The following is a 19,657-nucleotide window of genomic DNA, read 5'->3' on the forward strand; positions in this document are numbered from 1 at the left end:
TACAAACATGAGTCACTAATGTTTTCCAACGACAACGACAAAAGTTCCCTTGAAATGAACAGATTGCACTAGAATGTTAACTTCTTGCAGCATTTCTGCATCATGTACACACCTGCTAGTAGTTATTCTTCTTTTTTTGTGCATAAAATGATGAAACTAGCCCATCTACGAGTACACAAGCAAGGATGGCTGTGTCATGAAAGGCATCCAGCATAAAATCTTTACCAAATAGAATATTTGGATCAATGAGAATTTGATTTTAATATTGGATTGATTGACGACGGCCACTAGTAGAAACAATGCTACAGAAAAGGATGCAAGGCATGGGGGGGGCCATGTTCTGCTGTGGCGAGCACTAACCTTAGAAGCCAGAAGAAGACAAAAGACGGAGGAAAGTTATGAAACTGAAAGGTTTGCTGATTTTCTTGAGTATATGCCATGATTACCTTTTAAATCCTCTAAAACTGACACCTAAAGAGGCCTTTTCAGAGTAACATTCAGCTCGGCTGTCACACACAAGTGCAGTTTTTTTTTTTAAGCAATACTGTGCTCTAGCAGTCATTCCTCTGAAAATCCATTAGACTCAACAGCTGATATCCATCAGCAGCGCTTATTCTAAGTAATAGAAAACACCTGTGCAGACAAAGGCAGGATAATACTGGACACCTTCTAACGAATATGATGGCCTTATAACCTACAAAGACTGAGAACATAAAGGTCTACGTTACATGTAAAAGAAAGCATAATAGCACCACCGTAAATCCATTATGGTGGTGCTATTATGTACTGCAACTGTAATGTGTAGGAAGCAGAAGAGAGAGAGAGAATAGGGGGGATTGATTGAACTGGGAGCTGGGTGCAGAGTGTCATCTTTGGCCTTTGGTCTTATAAACAGCCTCATGCAGAATTGAATGTAGTTGACATTTAGCAAGTGTACAACACAGGCTCACAAATATCCCTTGTGGTTAACTACTCTCACGATCACCCTATCACATGGATGCAGTGCTTTCTATTGCTTTATTGGATTTATTGATGTAAATAATTAAAAGAAAATCAAAAAAATTGGCTAAAGCAGTATAAAATAGGGCAATATTCAGTTTTACAGAAAATCATGAACCTATAATGGCAATCTTTTTACACAATATCAGTTTCTCAGTTTAAATGTTACGGTTATCATTAATACTAGTAAAACACGACATCCCTAATCTGAAAGGTTGGTTTCTTAACATGCAGCTTTGTTGAGTAATGCGTAGATAAGCTCAGGGCTGCACAACATGTGTGGAAAACAACACGTGTGAGTAACAGTGACATGAAACAGATAAGATTAACCCTTGTGTTCCTGTTTTTATTAGCCATAAAAGATTATGTACAAATACTTAACAGATGTTAACAGATGTCTGCATTGGTTGGAATTGAGATAAATTCCAACCAATGCAGACCATATATATATATTTAATAATTGTAATTTACCTCTGTTAGAGCACAACAGTGCCACTAGTTTTTTTGTGATAAAATGTAAAAAAAAAAAAAAAAAAAAAGTGAAATCAAGTAGTTGTTTTTTTTATCTTGAACAAATATAAATGAAAGGTCTTTCATTACTGTTGATGTTTACTGCTTTTAACTTAATTAGAAATTGAACAGATTCATATCAGCAACACTCAAAGAATAGCCTATTCATGCCACCCTATAAAAACACACGAGGGACCTGAAACCGAATTTAGATCATTTCCCAATCAGGACACTTTTCTAGGTGGCAGCTATGATCAAAGGCTAAAATTTAGATTTGATCTCCTGCACTAAAATATCCACCCTTTGTCTTGGCCCTTGTTGCACTATGTTGGCAACTATGAGGGATGCTTCATTCCTTGAGCACGAAGGCCCATTCAGACCATTCACTTTTTACTGACATCCATAGTTCTCCCCTTGTTGGCTACTGGCAGGCTTGTCATGGAGGTGACTGATGGTCAGACTCATTCTCGTATTCACAGTTACTGTCAGACTCTGAGTTGATGCTGCTTTAGCTCACCTGGCTGAATAGGTGACCTATGTACTTTTAGACTTCTCACTGCTAGAGCCTGAGTTTGAATCTGTTTCTGTTTCCATTTCCTGCTTGTCATTGCCGTTCACTCTCACCCTGCCTTCCTGTCTACACAGTATTATCCAATGAAGGCAAAAGATCCCATGTTCTAAAACCCCTTCCTCCCTATCATCTTCTAAATCTTCTCTCTCATGTAAAATGTCATCATTTTTTCAAGTATAGAATTTTGTCAAGCTATTTATTTGTTGTAGTCCACCTGTTGATTTTCAGTGTGACAAAATATAGTGGTTCCTGCAAGACTGAGAGTAAAATATGCAGAAATGTGGGAGCAAGCAGGTGGAAGTGCAGATTTTGGAAATGTTGGAAACGGGAACAGCACGAACAGAAAGACAAAAAGAGAAGATGCATGCAGGAACACATATACAAACAACAATAAGCATGAAGGGACACAGCAGCTCTACACTTATGGCCCATGGGTACAGTGGACCTGAACGCCACATGTAATATAATCTGCAGGGTATTAAAAAGTTACAAATGTGGAGCTGAAAAAGTGCAGTTGCATAAGTTCTTCACAGACACTAAGTCATAGGCAATGATTCTGAGATTGAAATAATAATTAATTGCGTAATTTTTCTTTGGTAAACACTGAAAACAGCAGACCTGAACGTCACACAGCGGTTAATTATAAAACAGTACTGATTACTCACATACATGCAGTGTTGGGGAGTAACGGAACACATGTACCGCCGTTACGTATTTAAAATACAAAATATGAGTAACTGTATTCCGTTACAGTTACCGTTTAAAAAGGTGGTATTTAGAATACAGTTACTTTGTTGAAATAAATGGATTACACGGCGGTACTTTCCTGTTTCATATTGTCGCGGCTCAGGACTGTTTCGGTTTTGTTTGACAGCTACCCAGGCGGCAGCGTTGCGGTTGCCATGGTTACAGGGTGACGCTCTCGCTCTGCGTGTTTCCTGGGTGAGAGAGCGCCTTTTTGTTGTTGTTGTTGTGCTAAGCTAATAGGCAGAATGCAGAATGTAGCATCATGGGCAGTGTAGTCCGTGCTGCAGGGAGAATGGACCGCCATACCCGTTATGTGTCTGTGAGCGCGAGGAGGGAGAAAAAGGAGAGTCGAAAAGTACGAGTTGTCATCGAGCAGAAACGGGAGCTGCAGCCAAGAAGAGTGCTTGACAAGCCCAGCTGTAAGTAAGCTATTAAAACTCGACTGTACGCTTTGTTCGTGTTTTCCTCCGAAACAATAAGTTCCGTTGGAGCAGCCTTTCAACGCCTCTCTCGGTCTCTCGCAAGCAGAGTTGACCCACACAACAAAGTAAAGCTATTTTTCGGCTACGAGCCCGACACGGAACCAACGTATTAGCCAGAGGTCCCTTTACTACAGTTCGGAGTCGCGGACCTTCAGTAATAGTAATAAATCACACAGCAATAGTACATTCACGTAGTTGTAAAATGCATGATAATATGTTAAGTAATCCAAAGTATTCAGAATACGTTACTGTCATTGAGTAACGTAACGGAATACATTACAGAATACATTTTAGGGCATGTATTCTGTAATCTGTAATGGAATACATTTTAAAAGTAACCTTCCCAACACTGCATACATGTCTCACTTCCTACAAAATCCCCATTCGCGTAACACCAATTTGAGTCCAGAGTAGAAATGGAGAACTCCATTACTTGACAAGCGAATGTAAATATACTCTACAAGTATCTTTTTAAGTTTAAAATTTGCCACAGTACGGCTTTGTGAAGAGATTTAGATGATCCAATTCAAACTGTATGCACACGCACGGCGAAGGAGAGAAAGTCAGAGAGAAAAGGCACATATATTGTCACACACGTCTACTCAGTCTACTTGCACAGATCAACACACAGCTGCACTAACCAGTCAACTGGGTCTACTTTAGCTTAATCGAATGGTAAAAGGCTCTGTCTCTCTTCGTTTCTCTCTCGCACAGTCATGGTGAAAAGGTGTGATGTTATCCAAACAGCCAGCTGTCTTGTTGTGTCAGGATGGCTGTTCTGTTGGCTGCAGGCCTGGGAGAGGGCTTACTTAGATAAAACAGACACTCACTCTACATTAGACTGACTCCCGTCAATGGCCTAGACCCAACACATGCAAAAGCACACACACAATGACTGTGAGGACACTCACTAGCATACACCCAATAACCCTAACCCACTTATATAACAACAACTAAATGCTTAATTCTTCCCCTAACCTTACTGTACAACCACATCTGTCCTCATGCACGCCAGTGCAGACACATCCACAGTACAATGGTGTCAGATTCAGAGTCGCTGAATCTGAAGTTACAGGAAGCTTCACACACATGCATTCACAGGGACATTCTCTTATTTTGGATTCAAACACTTTGTCCAGACATAAAAACACACAAGCACATTTCCTCCGAGCCCTTGCTGAAAACTAAAGTAGACCGTGTTTGCAGTTGGGATCCTGAGGTTCTGCAACCTGGCAGAGGAAATCGGGCTGGCTCGGTCCATTAAATCCAATATTTAACATTTAAAAATTTAACATTTATTCTAATTTAGTTTCTGTCACTGGTTTCATTTTTATTTCATTTTGTTTCCTCTCTTAGAGGAATGTTGTTACTGAGATGTAGCTCACTGGTAAGTGAAATCCTGTTGTCAAGCCTTAAGTTAAGCCTGTTTGCTATCCCATACTGATGTTTTAAAACTGGACATCAGAAGCAGAAGCAAACCCTCCTTTATCATCCTTTTTTAATATAACTAGCAAAACTGTTTCAGACTTGTTGCAGTTAAAAGTTGAGGATTTTGAACGAAACAGCTTCAGTTACTCTTAATATGGAACCATTAGAAATGCAATGGGAACACATAAGTTACAAGAAAAGACAGAATGGCAACAACTGCATTATGTATGTGGTACGGCTGAAATCATCGTCAGCTATTTAGATTGTTATACATATCATTCATGTTTTATGTAAATATTGATCAGCCTATAAATCATATGTCAAAATAGCTTAATTACTACTAAATATGACTTTGAGCAGTGTTTAAAACTACACATTTACACAGTCACTAAAAGAGGAACGGGCGTGGCTTTACAAATTTTGTTTTAAACTGTAAACATAGAAACTATGATGAAAATTACTGAAAAAACAAGGCAATCTTTTTGTCATGGTCCCTGTGTGTGCCCGGTCCACACAGCTCTCTCTCTCTCTTGCATCACTCTGCATGGGCGGAGCTCACCGTGGGTTCCCGCCTTTGGCCCGCGCACCTGTGACTAATCAATCACCTGTGGCTCATCCGGTTTTCCGGACACTACGTAAAGCAGTGTCTCAGAGCTTCTTGTTGCTGGATTATTGAGTAAAACACATTAGTGTAAATCCCAGCTTTGTGATCTTCTGCGTTTCTTTGCGGTTTCCTGGTTGTAACTTTCTCATCTCCTTGTATATACATTCCCCGGACCTGTCCTGTAACCCTTGTATCTTGGATGTCTGAGCATGAGTATCCAGGAGTCTGGTGTGACAAGTGTGGAGTGGATTTTCCCCCAGAGTGGTGATTGTTGTGCAAGTGGGAAGAACCTGTTTTCCTGAACCTTCCCGTGGATCCTCGGAACCCCTGGATCCCCCCCTCACTTGTATTTATTGCACCTGGTGTCTGTAAATAAAGAACTGTTTTTATTATATTCTCAGCCTATGCTTGAGTCCAACCTGCCTGCCTTGACAGTTCTCAAAGGAATGATGTCCACACCTCATTTAAGGTTTACTTAAATTACAGTACTTCCATCTTTAATATACAGGCTATGGCTCAGTGGCAACACATGTTTTTGACTGTGTTTTGTATAAAGCAATTTGCAACTTAAGCTTTAAAAGTGATTTAGAACTAAAGATTATTATTATTATTGGAAATGAAGGATCCACCCATCCTCCTTATTCACTTACACAAACACTAAAATGTAAATAAGCATTGGTTTGGAGAGGAAACCATGATTAGGAATAGCATTTCACCACGCTATTATACCCAAATGTCCACACACTTGAGCCTAAAACCCATCTCTTTCTCAATCATTATGATTATCAAACTTTTTTTAATCAGTTATAACAAGTTCCAAAAAATCTTATGTGTCACCTAATCTTTCAGCTTTTTCTTCATGAGATCATCATTTTCATTAGTGTAATGTGACTGTAAATATGGCTGACAGAGGTTCAGATACAGGTACAAATGTGCACGTGCAAGAGAGTGTTTTTACTCACCCCCCCTCAAAAAAAAAAGAAAAAAAAGAAAAGAAATAGGAAAGAAGACCAGGAGCAAGAAAGAAAGAAAGACTCTAACAGACCTCTAACAGAAAATAGATCAATCTGTGACCTAAATCAGCCTCTACTGGTACCTGCTGGACCTGCAACAACATTAATCAAAACTACAAAACTCTCCTAAACATTTATTTCATTTATGATGAAAATAAACAGTGTTATTGTGGGGGAGGGCTGGGGGGTTGTGGTAATATATGCAAATACCTCCCGAACAGAAAACACAGCAGGGTTCATCCTAAGCTACAAGCCTCAGCCTGCAACTGTAGAGAAGCAAAATATAGCTTATGGAAAACACTTAACATTGACTCTATATATAAATCTAGTTTGACAAATTGTGCGGGAACAAAAGAACAACTGAGCACATGTTTAGTTGTCAAGGTATTTTAATATACAAAGGCAAATTAAAGTATCTTCCATAAGTTAAATATTGTTTGTTTTATTTACTTAAAAAATGAATACCCTTCCTCAAATAACTCCAAATGGAATTTGTGTCTGCTTGTTAGATGAATGCGTAAACCACTGCACTGTGGAGACACCAAAATCTAATAATGAATGAATTTCATTGTTTGCTTGCACAAATCCGTTTATGTTCACACACTTGAGATTCTTGTCTCCAGCAGCTGTTAAAATAATTAAACCAATCACTGAGTTGTTTACCCATGTGCTCAAAATCACTTGTTGAATGCACAGCAAATTCTGTCACTCTATCACTAAATGTTTCAAGGAATTACACCAAACATAATTACCTTAAATGAAGTGAAGAAAGCGAGTGCTGTTTCAGGCACAAAACACCTGCCTTCTGCCACACAACAACTTCAATTCAGCTCAGCGATTATTCAACACAGATTGTGCTTTAAGGCACTGTATTTAAGCCATCAGTATTCTCTCTTCTTCATCAGTATGCTGCTGCACAGCTCACATACGTACTATTAGTTTATGTTCCCCGCGGTGGAAATCATTATTGTCACTCCTCAGTCCCTGCTGAGCTGACCTTTATCCATGTGATTGTGTAGGGATTGATAGGTGAGAGGCCCAAAGCCAAATATCAACTCGACGTATTTTTTTCCATTCCTCACTTGTAGTCACATCTATTAGCTGACTAGGTGAAATCAGATTGGTGTTCTTTCAATTTCTGGTGAAACAAACCGTAGCGGGCAACCAATGTGCCGTCCGTATAGATTGTGCAATAGTCTGTTTGGGTGTCAAAGTGAATCTACACGTATCAGAGCTGCTGTCCCTCATCTGTTAACCTAGAGCCAATCCCTGATGTAATCCCCCACTTTGAACCCCTCCATCCCTCCTACAGTTACACTGTCCCCATACACCACCGTGCACTACCTTTAAACACTTCTCTGTGACTCCTGACTTCCCAAGCACCCTAAAAATACTCACCAGACAAAGATGATGGACAGTACTCATTTCCTACGGTGAACACAAGTCATGTTCTGGTTCAGACTTTTAATAAAATAAATGAATCAAGCTTGTCTCAGTCAGTTGAACAAACACTTGAGATTCTTTACTCTGAGCACTTAAAAGGGCAGGCATGGACTGAGGCATCCAAGAGGTTGGGGGGGATGGGGGGGGGGGCTTAAATGAAATCAAAATGTTGCAGCAACGCCATCATTTATCTATTTCCTTCTTTAAAGAACATTTTCTATGTCAATGTCCAAAGGAAAACCAAAATAAACATGTAGTACAGATGGACAAACGTGTGATATGACTGCTGATAACAGATTGTGAAAGTCTGACTTCTGTCTTGAGAGGGAAGCTCTTGCTGCTTCTGTCTCTAATGGAAGAATTGTAATGACTTCACACAATAAGCAAAGCCAAATCACACGCCTACTCACATTAGCTCTGTGTCTTCAGGGAAAGTGAGAGAGCGGAAATAAAAATGAGCATAAATAATACTGGGTTTATTTTGTACTCATGTCGCATTTCTGTGACATGCCTCTTTGCTCCTCAACCCATCCATCTCTTTTTCTTAGTCGTCTATAGCGGTTGGAATATTAACACTCAAGAGGTTAATCCGTCATGAACTCAAAAAAGACGTGAAACACATGCAGTCGCTCTAGTTTGCATAAAATACAGTATATTTAATGTATTGTTTCAAATGTATTGTTGTTTCCAGATGTGGTGTTTTATTCCATTTCTGATGTAATCTGGTTATATGATGTAACTAAAACTTTTTTTTTCAAATCCCACTTTTATTCGAGTATGGGAAATAAGGTAAATAATCTGTATGAATAATAGGTAAATCCATACAATACCTACAATTCTATTAATCTACATCAGTTTTACTTTGGCTAATGCTCTCTCTCTCTCTCTCTCTCTCTTTCACGCTCTTTCTCGCTCTCTATTCATATATGCACACACACACACACACATATATATATATATATATATATATATATATATATATATATATGTGTGTGTGTGTGTGTGTGTACACAGTATATATGTATACTGTGTATATTGCAATAAAACTGGTGTGTTCTTTGTTCAGAATCCTGCATTTGTGGAGTCATTTCACCTGGCTGCTAACACAAATTCACATGTACCTGAGTCTTTCATGAAAAGGTACCTCAGCCTCAGAGATTCTGAGAATTTATTTTTAACAATAGCACATGAACAAATTTAATTACATACTGTGGTTATAAACAGAAACAGTTTACAGAGCTTTTTCCCCAGCTGTGGAAAAAACTGTCTGTAAACTACAACACAGCAAAATTTACGTCACCATGTGCAATCTGCGATCTTGAAGCCTTTGAAATGTTTGCTTTGAAGATGTGGACCAGGTCTGCCCACTTGCAGTCAGCTGCTGTTAATAGTGGGGCGACCGTGGCTCAGGGGGTTGGGACGCGCATCTGTAACCGGAAGGTCGCCGGTTCAATCCCTGGGCTCTCTGTCCTGGTCCTTGGGCAAAACACTTTACCCTACTAGTGATGGCCAGAGGGGCCGATGGCGCGATATGGCAGCCTCGCTTCTGTCAGTTTGCCCCAGGGCAGCTGTGGCTACAACCGTAGCTGCCTCCACCAGTGTGTGAATGTGAGAGTGAATGAATAATGGAATTGTAAAGCGCTTTGGGTGCCTTGAAAAGCGCTATATAAATCCAATCCATTATTATTATTTACATTATGGAAATTAAACCAGAATACAACCAGTTGTCCACCAAGTCCTCCGCTGCACAGACACATGTGAGTGGGTTCGTCAGTGCAGAATGACTGATTGTACTCTGTTGACAATCTGTTTAGAAATGAAACAGCAACTATTTGTAAACTTGCCTCTATCTCAGAGTGACTACTGTCAGTCTGCAATAGTGTGAAGACAGGTTGCCTCCCACCAGGGGACCTGTGCAACTGCCATGCAATCAAATGTGGTTCCCCAATGTCTGGGTGACCAGCTGTTCACTGCAGCCACTTGTAATTAGTCACCAAAAGCATACGTAAATAAATAAATAATTTAGCGCTGCCTTGTTTTCCCTCTAGTGAAGCTATTAATTAATTGTTTTTCAACCTAGAAAATATAATATGGCTAGCTTCAGTGCTTAAGACACAACAAGAAAATGTAGGGAAAAAGACATCAACATAGCCAAGCACCAAGTTTCAAACTTGCCCTTTGTGCTCTGAGGGCCTGTAACTTGACAAATTTTAATAGTATGAAGTGAAATTTTTGCAGGCTTCACTAAAGTTATTGTCTAACCCAGTGTAACGCAAGTTGTTAGCAGAACATTAGAAGCTAAATTTTAAGTCAACTGGCAAGCATATTATGTGTTCAGCTCAGGATAAAAAACATAAAAAACATATCATGGAAATACAAAACAGTTCCCAACCAGACTGCGATATCTTCATTTTGCTTGATTAGTTTTATTGAAAGGCCAGAATACAAGCAGATTAGTACAGCTACGTACAACAACTAGCAGGTATTTTATTGACATATCACTGCCTCATCAGGCAGTGAAATTCCTGCTTGCTCTTCACCTTTTCTTTTCTCAGCCAAACCTTCCTTCTTTTTCTCTACTCTTCCATGTCTCTGTTTCAACTTTCAGCACTTTCTTCCAATTCTAATTATTTGTCTGTGATGGCAAAGTCCCGCGTGAAACAAAGAAAGACATGAAGCAAGCACCTGTTATTCTTTCTCAAGGAAAACTTACCAATATGGGTGAGCTAATACTGTTCTGTCTGAATCAGTGTGTCACCACTGAAAAATGTGTATGACTACACTGATAAATTATTCACAGTATGTGTTGGCTTGAGCTGGCTCTTATGTTTTTGCCACAATATACTTTATGTGTATATATGATCATAAAAAGTGCACAGACAAGACTGAACTGCCTGACATACGCAGGAAACCTACTGAAATATTCAGACATTGGCCCTCATGGCTATACTCCTATGCACAACTCATGATTCTTGTTTTGACTTTCAGGGGCACAAAGAAAGGAGTCACTGAGGGGAAAAGCATTGAGCCCTCTGTGTGTGAAGGGGAAAAGTGAATAGTACATGTGTGAAGTGACCCTCACTCAAGCAGAACCTGTCTGACAAAGTGAAGTAGACTAAAAGATTTCAAACAAACAGAACATTATGCCACAATCTAAAGAAACTGTTGTAAAACAAAGTAATTGACATCTATCTATGGAAAGGGTTACAAAGCCAGCAAACCACAGTGAGAGCCTCTACCCATTAATGTAGAAAGCTTTGAACAGTGGTGAACCTTCCCAGGTGGAGACCAGCATAGCAAAACTACTCCAAGAGTGCATCAACAACTTATTCAGGAAGTCACAAAAGAACCCAGAACGGCATGTAAAGAACTGCAGGCCTCACTTGTCTCAGTTAAGGTCAGTGTTCACGATTCAACAATGAGAAGGACACTGGGTAAAAGGCGGAAACCAGTGCTGACCAAAAAGAACACAAAGGCTTGTCGCACATTTGCCAAGACTTTCAGGAAAATGTTCTGTGGATGGTTTGTGTCCCATTACATATAAAACTAACACAGCACTTATTATTTTTAAAGTCACACCCACAGTCAAAAGGGTGGCGCAACCAACTGATAGATGTAGAGGGCACTTACTTTTTCACATAGGGCCAGTTAGGTTTGGATAACTTTTTTTCCCTTAACAAATTAAATCATAATTGGAAAACTGCATTTTGTATTTGCTCTTCGTCTAATGTATATATTTTTTGATGATGTGAAACATGCAATGGTGACTAAAAACTAAGAAATAAGAAAGGGAAAAACTAAACTTTAAACTTTCTAGACCACCAAAAGATCTAGGGATGCAGATTCATATTACAATCATATATTAAAACAATAATTTCTGCAAATGCACTTATAGGTGTCCTTGCAGAAAGTTAAATTAGTAGATCAATACCATGTTTATGCATGTGCATATGGAGTTCACGGCAGTCAATGACTTCCTAAATCTAATTATAATAACTTTATACAGAATGCATATTACATACTTTGCATACTAAATCATTCTAATGGCACGGGTGAATTTTTAGTGACGGAGGTGCATGTGTGCACATGAGCGTAACGTGGATGATTGTGTATTTGTGAGAGTGCTTTTGAGCCATGTTCTTATTAAAAGAGTTGACAGGGTAATGTCCGAGTCGTGTGCGACAGGGGAATGAGGCTGGTGTAATGCGTGCCCAGCTGTGGTGCACTCTGTGTGGGCAAGAGGACCAACAAGCTCAGCCTGTCTCCATCCATCAGCGCTGCAGTCTGCTCTGCAAAGTGGCACCTCCACTGATGTACGAGAGGACTGCTGGATGACTAACGAGCAGACATACATTGATTTGGACACACACACACACGCTCTCGCAAAAAGACTAACCGACACATAGCGCATTCCTACTCATATGGTCACACACATACACACTCTATTCTCCAACCACTTGTGTTCCTTCTTTATATCCATGTCACACATATGAAACTCAGACATACAAGTATGCACTTTAAAAGAAATGCATTTTTTTTCTCACTCCAGGTCTTTCTCTCCCAACCTATTCAACACACATACACACACCTGCAATACACACTTGCTGTCTGACCTGCTTGAATGTCACAGTATATTTATCACTGCAATCCCTTCTGATCTTCTTCTCACCAGTGAGCTCTGACTGATGTAGACGACTTGTTCCCTGATGACACTAACATCAAAGTCTGATTCATCAAATCTCTCCACTCTGGCACAGACTAATTAGCTCACTTCTTTCTTTCTTTTTAACACATTTGCAAGCGTGATTAACACAGGAAGACTGAGGAGAATATGTGGTGGGTGTAAATAAACCGATGGTCATGGGAATCATTACATACTCTTTGCAGTCAGAAGAAGTGAAATGCTCTGGGTTACAAGTGCAGTAAGAGTGTAAGAAAGTATGTGTTTATTTATAAAGTGTCTTTCACCGACGCCTGGTTACAAAACACTGTACACAAAATAGAGTCAAATAAATAAGATAATTAAATGCCATAAAAGCAATACAAAAACAAGTTATCATGCAGAATAGTGGGCGTCGATGGGGAAAAAGGGATTTTCTGATGATCCATTGTGTGTCAGGAGTGATTCTTCGCGTATTAATCATCAGTTTAAATAACAAACTATTCTCATTTGTCCCTACATTTTTTTGTAACTCATTCCTGATGCATTGAGCTGGATCGAACATCAGCAGTTAGCTAGATTGTTAAATCTGGGGATTTAGGAATAGTACTGTCGGGTGCTATTTATCTATTATCTAATACATACGCTGTTAGAGGATAGTTGATTAAAAAGATGATAGGCATCTTATTATGAAATAATGAATACTGCAGTGCCTCTGAATCAAACTTTAAGATGGCTTGGAACCAGGTCTTTGTTGTAGCTGAGTGACATCACAACAACATAAAACTATAATGTGTTACTCTAACTGCTGACACACTGAATTTTATGCAACTAGATTTTATGATGCTGAATAAAAATTAAACTTTTCAAACAGATGTTATGAAGAGGAAGGAACCACGTATTTGTGGACCACTATAGGTCCAACACTGACATATATCTCTAAGAAGTTTCTTTTTTTTTTATCACATTTGTTCATTTTGAGGGGACATCAGCGTGTGGTATATAAGGAAATCTGTCTGTTATTTAGTTACTTCAAAACTGACTGCACCAGATTGACACTCATCTCAAATGTCCATATGATACACTTCCAAGTCGGATATTAGCAGGAGACAGTGAAGCATAGAAAAGCCAAAAGGGGAGAAAAAGTTTGTTACAGTGCATTAGTTACTTTAGAAAGCTTAGGATTTAATTGATAACCACATCACCGGGTGAAAAGGTGTCTTTTCTATAGCTCCATTTGGGTCTAATTCCTGAATATGTTCTTTGACTTCATTTTGGAGGAATAAAATTGTTCAAATAATTTGTAAATCTGTTGTTGACATGACCTTCACAAAATTATTACTTCTTTGCTATCCATCTTTCACTGTGTTTGCAAATCTTGCATACAGGCCAGTATCCAACTGTCTAGACAGGATGCTGGTGCTGTTTCTTTTTCACTCTTTGAAATCACACTTCACAGCCAGATGTTACCTTTCTTTCACAACACACTGAGTCGACAAAAAACTGCCTATAAGTGTTTTCATGCATAAAAAACAAAACTTAAATCCCTCCCTCCCACATCACCACTTCCTTTATGCGATAACAGTTGGTTTTTTGTTTGTTTGTTTGTTTGTTATCTTCTCTTGCCTCCTCTTCATTCCTCTTTTCATTGGGCCCTGAAAGACAGACAGCCAACTTGTGACCTGGACACACAATGTGTCTGTGATATGTTACATTACCCAGTGATGACCAAGTACCCGCTCACACACATACACCAAACATCTTTAATAGGGTAGCAACTCTGTATCTACTCATGCAAACACCGGATGGCATCCTGACAGTATTTATACAGTCACCCACATACGCACGTCCCTCCTTCTGTTCACCCTATCAAATAGATCCTTTTGCATCTTCCAGCATTTTCCACTGGGTGCTGGCCAACCACCTCCTTCCTACCTGGAAGCAAGAGGGAACCTAAACACAGAGACCCTTTTATGTGCCCAGGTGTCTCAAATGTCACCATGATCTCAGGAGACAAAGAGCAGCCTCTTCAGGATTCCTTTTAAGTTCTTCAAATCTGAGCGCAATTTTTTTTTGATCAGTGCACCTGCAGTTTCATGAGTGAGAAAATACCCTCTGAGTACAATAACTCTTTGAGATTACATATATTATATTGAATTCTTCGTAATTTCTACAGAGGAACAATATTCCACAATATATGCATGTTGAACACTAAGTTACTAGATATTTATTCTTTTATAAGTAATTATTTTTTAGCAGCATAAATAGGCAGCAACTACAATTCCTCTGTCCAGCCTTGGGTTGCATAATAAGACGTTGTGTTGAATCAGTAACTACACTGGTATTTCTTTTGCATCTGCTACACTCCACTCACTGCCTATGTGCTGACAACCAAACTTGGACATGGTAGGTCTGAGTAGGCAGTGCACTGATACCACAAGGGGAAAAAAACAGAAATCAACATGAGATGATTAAGAAGTCATACAAAAAAAGTCAGTGATAAGTAGAAAATCTTTCTGTCTTTTTGTTATGCCTGGATGGGTTCTCTCTGCATAATATGGCTTACTCTAACAGTCCAAAGGCATATTTGCTACATTAAATGGTGGCATTTAAAAGTGCATTAAAAGTGTCCCAGTCCCAGTTAAAGTCAACAGTTAACGCATAAGCGACTCAGTACAAGCCAGTCTGGTTGAAAGATAAAGTGGAGGTTGGTCATTAGAGAAGGTGTCCATCCACCTGGCAAATCATCAGGCGATGTTGACATTTTACCTGTCAGCAGACCGAAATGACCCTGGAATCAATGGCTGGTGCACTCACACCATGTGTGACTCAATCAATCTCACACAAACTCTGAAGCGTTTCTGCAACTCGTTCTCAGACACGAAAACAAAAACATGGATGCTTAAACCTGCGGAAATAGCAGCGTAAGTCGTGAATAAATGCTTTCACGATACAGAAACATTAGACATGTCAATGTACAGAAAAGGCTGCATGTATCATCTTAAACTCACACAAGAAAAATGAATAAATAGATCTGAAAAAAATAGGTAAGACATTACTTTCATACACACTAAAACACATGCACAGGAAGGAATCATCTTTTGAGTATAGAACACAAATGCAGACTGTGGCTGGAACCCATTTTAGCAAATGTGATTAGCCCAACACACGCCATCTCATTAAGAGATTGAATGTTAATGCCAGCAGTGTTTCAGTGTGGGAGCATTATTTGGCAAGAAATAAGCCCAGATGCTTATCAGTGTCTTGATATCTGCAGCCCATCAGCAGATATCAGGAGCACATCAGGGATTCCTAAGGAGTGTAGTATACATACTTATAATTCAAATACCTACACACACCATTCAGCTGTTTTCCTACGCATCTGTACGGTGTGGATCTACACACACACACACATGCACACGCACACACAGCAGCATCTGTTTCAACATAAGTACTTACTAATTAAACGATCAAAGGAACTTTTCTTTTATAAATCATGCGCTTTGTGTTGTTTGTGTGTTGGTTCATCACTTACCACGTGTGAATGTGTTTGTGAGTAGCACATGTGTGAAGCCATGCGATTGTAAGTTTGTGAAGCCATACATCTACATCACACTGTGGACAAGTTGCAGCGAGATGCTGCATTTACACACTAGCTTTCATTTGTGGTCTAGATGGATCAAAACCATCCGCATTTGAAGAGTTTGCAATAGAAGATGTGACTTGCTATATTCAATTAAAACCAGACTTCAAAGTTTAACTTCAGTTACGCGTGAAGATTAATTAATTCAGATTAATTTTTTTTTTTTTAGATCAGTGACTTAAGTTTATGTATGTGTTGCTCAAAGGCTTCAAAGGTTTCTTGGATAACAGAGCAACAAGTTAATGACTTCAGACAAACTACACATGAGAAGAGATCTAAAAACTGACTAACACCAGAAGTGGTGGCGGCAATTAGAGAATCTGACATTCAGATAGGCGTTGTACAGTAAGACACCTTTAAGATCACCAAACTCATGCACATTTCTACTCATTTTGTTGCTGTATTGCCTGATGCTGTTGTCTGTCTAGCTACCTTTAAAATGTCTGTGTGCTTGCCTGCAGCTTTATATATATATATATATATATATATATATATATATATATATAAGCATGCTTCCAATACACTGATGGAAACTGTGAAAAATAAGTGCAATTTTCTGTGACTAGAAATTCATTTTGCACTTTTACAAAAGTACTTCCATTATTTCAAAATCATCAGGCCTACCTCTAAATCAACGAAACGCTATTCTAATCAGGAACCATACATTTATTTTGACTCTTCACGACAAAGATTTGCAGTATTCTAATGCGTCTACCTCTTTTTACACCTGCTTTTTTTTTACAATAAGTAAATTAAATCTGTAATTTAACCTACTTTTGCCCCTGTCTTTTGCTTTGTTAGGTTTCTGTTTTCTTTCTCCACCACTGGACATTAAAACACATGCTTTTTGACACGGAGGAGTATTTTTTTCCAAAGCTCTCTTCATCTCACTTAAGCAAATTGTTTGAGGCTTTTAAATCATTTCATATGTGCAGCTGATCCAAAACTACTAAAGTGTGGGAGGCCACAGTCGTGAGTAGATGTAACAACTTAACCCCTGCGACCTCAGCTGTCCTGCCTGTGCAAATAAAACGTCAGCATCCGGCTGTGGAGCCCCTCCTCTGACAGCTCCTCTTCCTTCTCTTCACACGGGACTTGACTGGGACAAGGAATGGATCCAGTGTTTTAATCTGTACCCATAACCATGCTGACACTGGTATGTGTGTGAACGAGTTGCATAGGTTTACTGCATAGCCTGTGTTTAACAGAGAGAATCAACAGCCACCACAGCAGACAGTGAAATAAGAGCTACTTCCAGAAACCCTTGCTTAATCAGTGCACCAACACCACCTACACACTTCTACTGACAGGTGATCTGCACACAAAAAAGGGAAAAGCAGAGACGAATTTTTGAGGGTTGTCACTGTATATGAGTGCTCGAAAAACTTTCTCTAAAAATATGACCACAACTGTTGGATGTGGATAATAGATACAGTTTACAGTACGTGTGTGTCATGTTGATAAACATCCTAGGATTCGTAAGAGCAATAGAACGACAAATTGTGATAGTTTAGCTAGATCTTGACAGCTATGAGCAAGAAAAGCTTTGCTTGAATGTTAGCAATAATCCATGGCTAATGGAAACTGCATAAAGAAAGAGGAAGCTGGATGCTATTTTTTTTTAATCAGAAATTTTGATCATGAAGCATTTTCACACTAGAAAAATAACCAAAAAGGAAGAAAAAACAAGCTGTGGTCAGTAGAGGACTGGTTTGAATTTAAGAACTGCAACATGTCAGCTTTAAAATTGTCCCTTCAGGGCTTTTCCCAGTGCCTCTCTCTGTAGAAAAAAGTGATGAAAGAACCAAGATCATGCAAGGGAGCAGCAATTATTACATTTTTCCCTTTTCAGCTGACAGTCTGCTGACCATCTTAAAGAGCTCAAAAACGGCTGGAGCTACCAATAATGTCCTGGAGGATAGTACTGTGTCTGCTTTTTCTGAACACTAGCACACATGCTTGTTATATTCTAACCTTTTCAGCTTTGTGTTCTTAGTCTTTTCTGCACACCTGGAGCAACAGGTGGTCACATTCAAAAAGTAACATATTCATTCCATTTAAATGTATCAACAGCTGGCATAAGACCTTCAAGATAAATAAGGTTAAACCAAAAAGTGTTTACATGATTTTTGACATGTTGGATGTTTAGAGGAAGATGCAAACATCTTCCATAGAGAAGAAGAAACCACAGAGATAGTGATATATAAATGTATCATGACCCAAACTGATCATTATCATCAGCAGAAAAAATAATACAAATTTTGATATCTTGTGTGTTCACTTTTATCCCTGCCTAACAAAATATTTTACTGATTCAGCTTTCAGAGGTGGGGAACTCCTATTCAATCGGAAAGCATAAACATGAGATTCTAAACGACTTGTAGTGTTTAGTTCTGTGCTGCACAAGCATAAGTACTCACACAAAAGCGTGGTAAACAAAAGCCCATTCCCTCGGTCTTTCCAAAACGTTGTAGAGGTAATTCTGGAGCCGCCGGTAGCGTGCGTTTCTGCGGTTGCTCTGCGCGCTGTAGGTCAGCGGCTTCCCCAGCAGACTCAGGCGGGCGCCCTGTTTCCTCTCCGCTCCCACCGCACCTGCCGCGGCTGGAGACAGGAGACCGTCCCCGACACCCACAACGTTATTCATAGTCTGCCGTCCGCACTCCACATCTTTCAGTGGGTAGTCCTGCCCCCGACGTCCAGCCGAGGTCTTTAGCCAGATCCCGCTGCCGCCGCTTTCGTCGCCGGTATGACTTCGCGGCATGGCATAACTAGCGCAAGCGTGGAGTGCGCTGGGAGACCGGCAGGCATTCACGTGTAGCCAAGTGCTTTTGGGCTAGAGGGTGTGTGGCTACTTTGACTTTCACTACACACTAAGTACAACAAAGCAGTGGATGAAGAGTTAAATAACTAATCTATTGGCTGAACAGTTTCACGGTCTGGTTTGGACACTTTGGCCATCTGCGCGAAGCTGAAGAAGAGTTGGGTTATGAAGGTGTGGATCCATCGATACATTTGACGGGGGGAGGGCTCTCCCACACTCTCTTTGTTACTCAACTCACTCTCACGCCGGTTTGGCTCTTTCTGGCAAAGTGTGTGAAGCCTGCCGGTGCTCTGCTAGTCATGGTGCTCTTTTACGCATCAGACGGGAAGGGCGCAGCACCACCAGCGCCACGAGATTATTAGATGTCGTAAATCTGGACTTGAACGATAGCAGATTTTCAATCTGGGTGATAAATGTTAACCGAAGAAACGTCAAGAGATATATATATGCACCGATGACGCAGATTTTACGCAGGTGATGAAACTGCCCAATAACTCCCAAAGCGTGATCACTGTGCTTGGTTTATGTAAGAAAATGCATCAAATAGCAAAATAAAGATACCTTATCTACAGCTAATAACATAGTTTCTTTGAAACGCTTCTACAAAGAAAGAAAGTCCCTCTGGGGGTAAGACTTTCAGAGGAAGTTAACTATGAAGTAGTAGCCTGTAAAGGGAAATACTAAAGACTGTACAAGGATTAACCTACACACATATGCCTAAATAAAACTTGAATGA

General features: G+C 39.7%; 1 protein-coding gene across 4 annotated transcripts in view; it reads right to left on the bottom strand.

Moving 5' to 3' along the window:
- Positions 1-19,322, bottom strand: part of kcnq5a (potassium voltage-gated channel, KQT-like subfamily, member 5a) — a 116,050-nt gene extending 96,728 nt beyond the window's left edge. For all 4 annotated transcript variants that reach the window (XM_084948567.1, XM_084948570.1, XM_084948571.1 and 1 more), the window contains exon 1: positions 18,521-19,322. In XM_084948567.1, the coding sequence (XP_084804693.1) occupies positions 18,521-18,861 (341 nt within the window). In that variant the 5' untranslated portion in view covers positions 18,862-19,322. The remainder of the gene's footprint in view (positions 1-18,520) is intronic.
- Positions 19,323-19,657: the final 335 nt, after the last annotated feature.

The sequence above is a fragment of the Perissodus microlepis genome, chromosome 13 (assembly GCF_051167445.1).
Source record: "Perissodus microlepis isolate ML-2025 ecotype Zambia chromosome 13, ASM5116744v1, whole genome shotgun sequence".
Lineage (NCBI taxonomy): Eukaryota > Metazoa > Chordata > Actinopteri > Cichliformes > Cichlidae > Perissodus > Perissodus microlepis.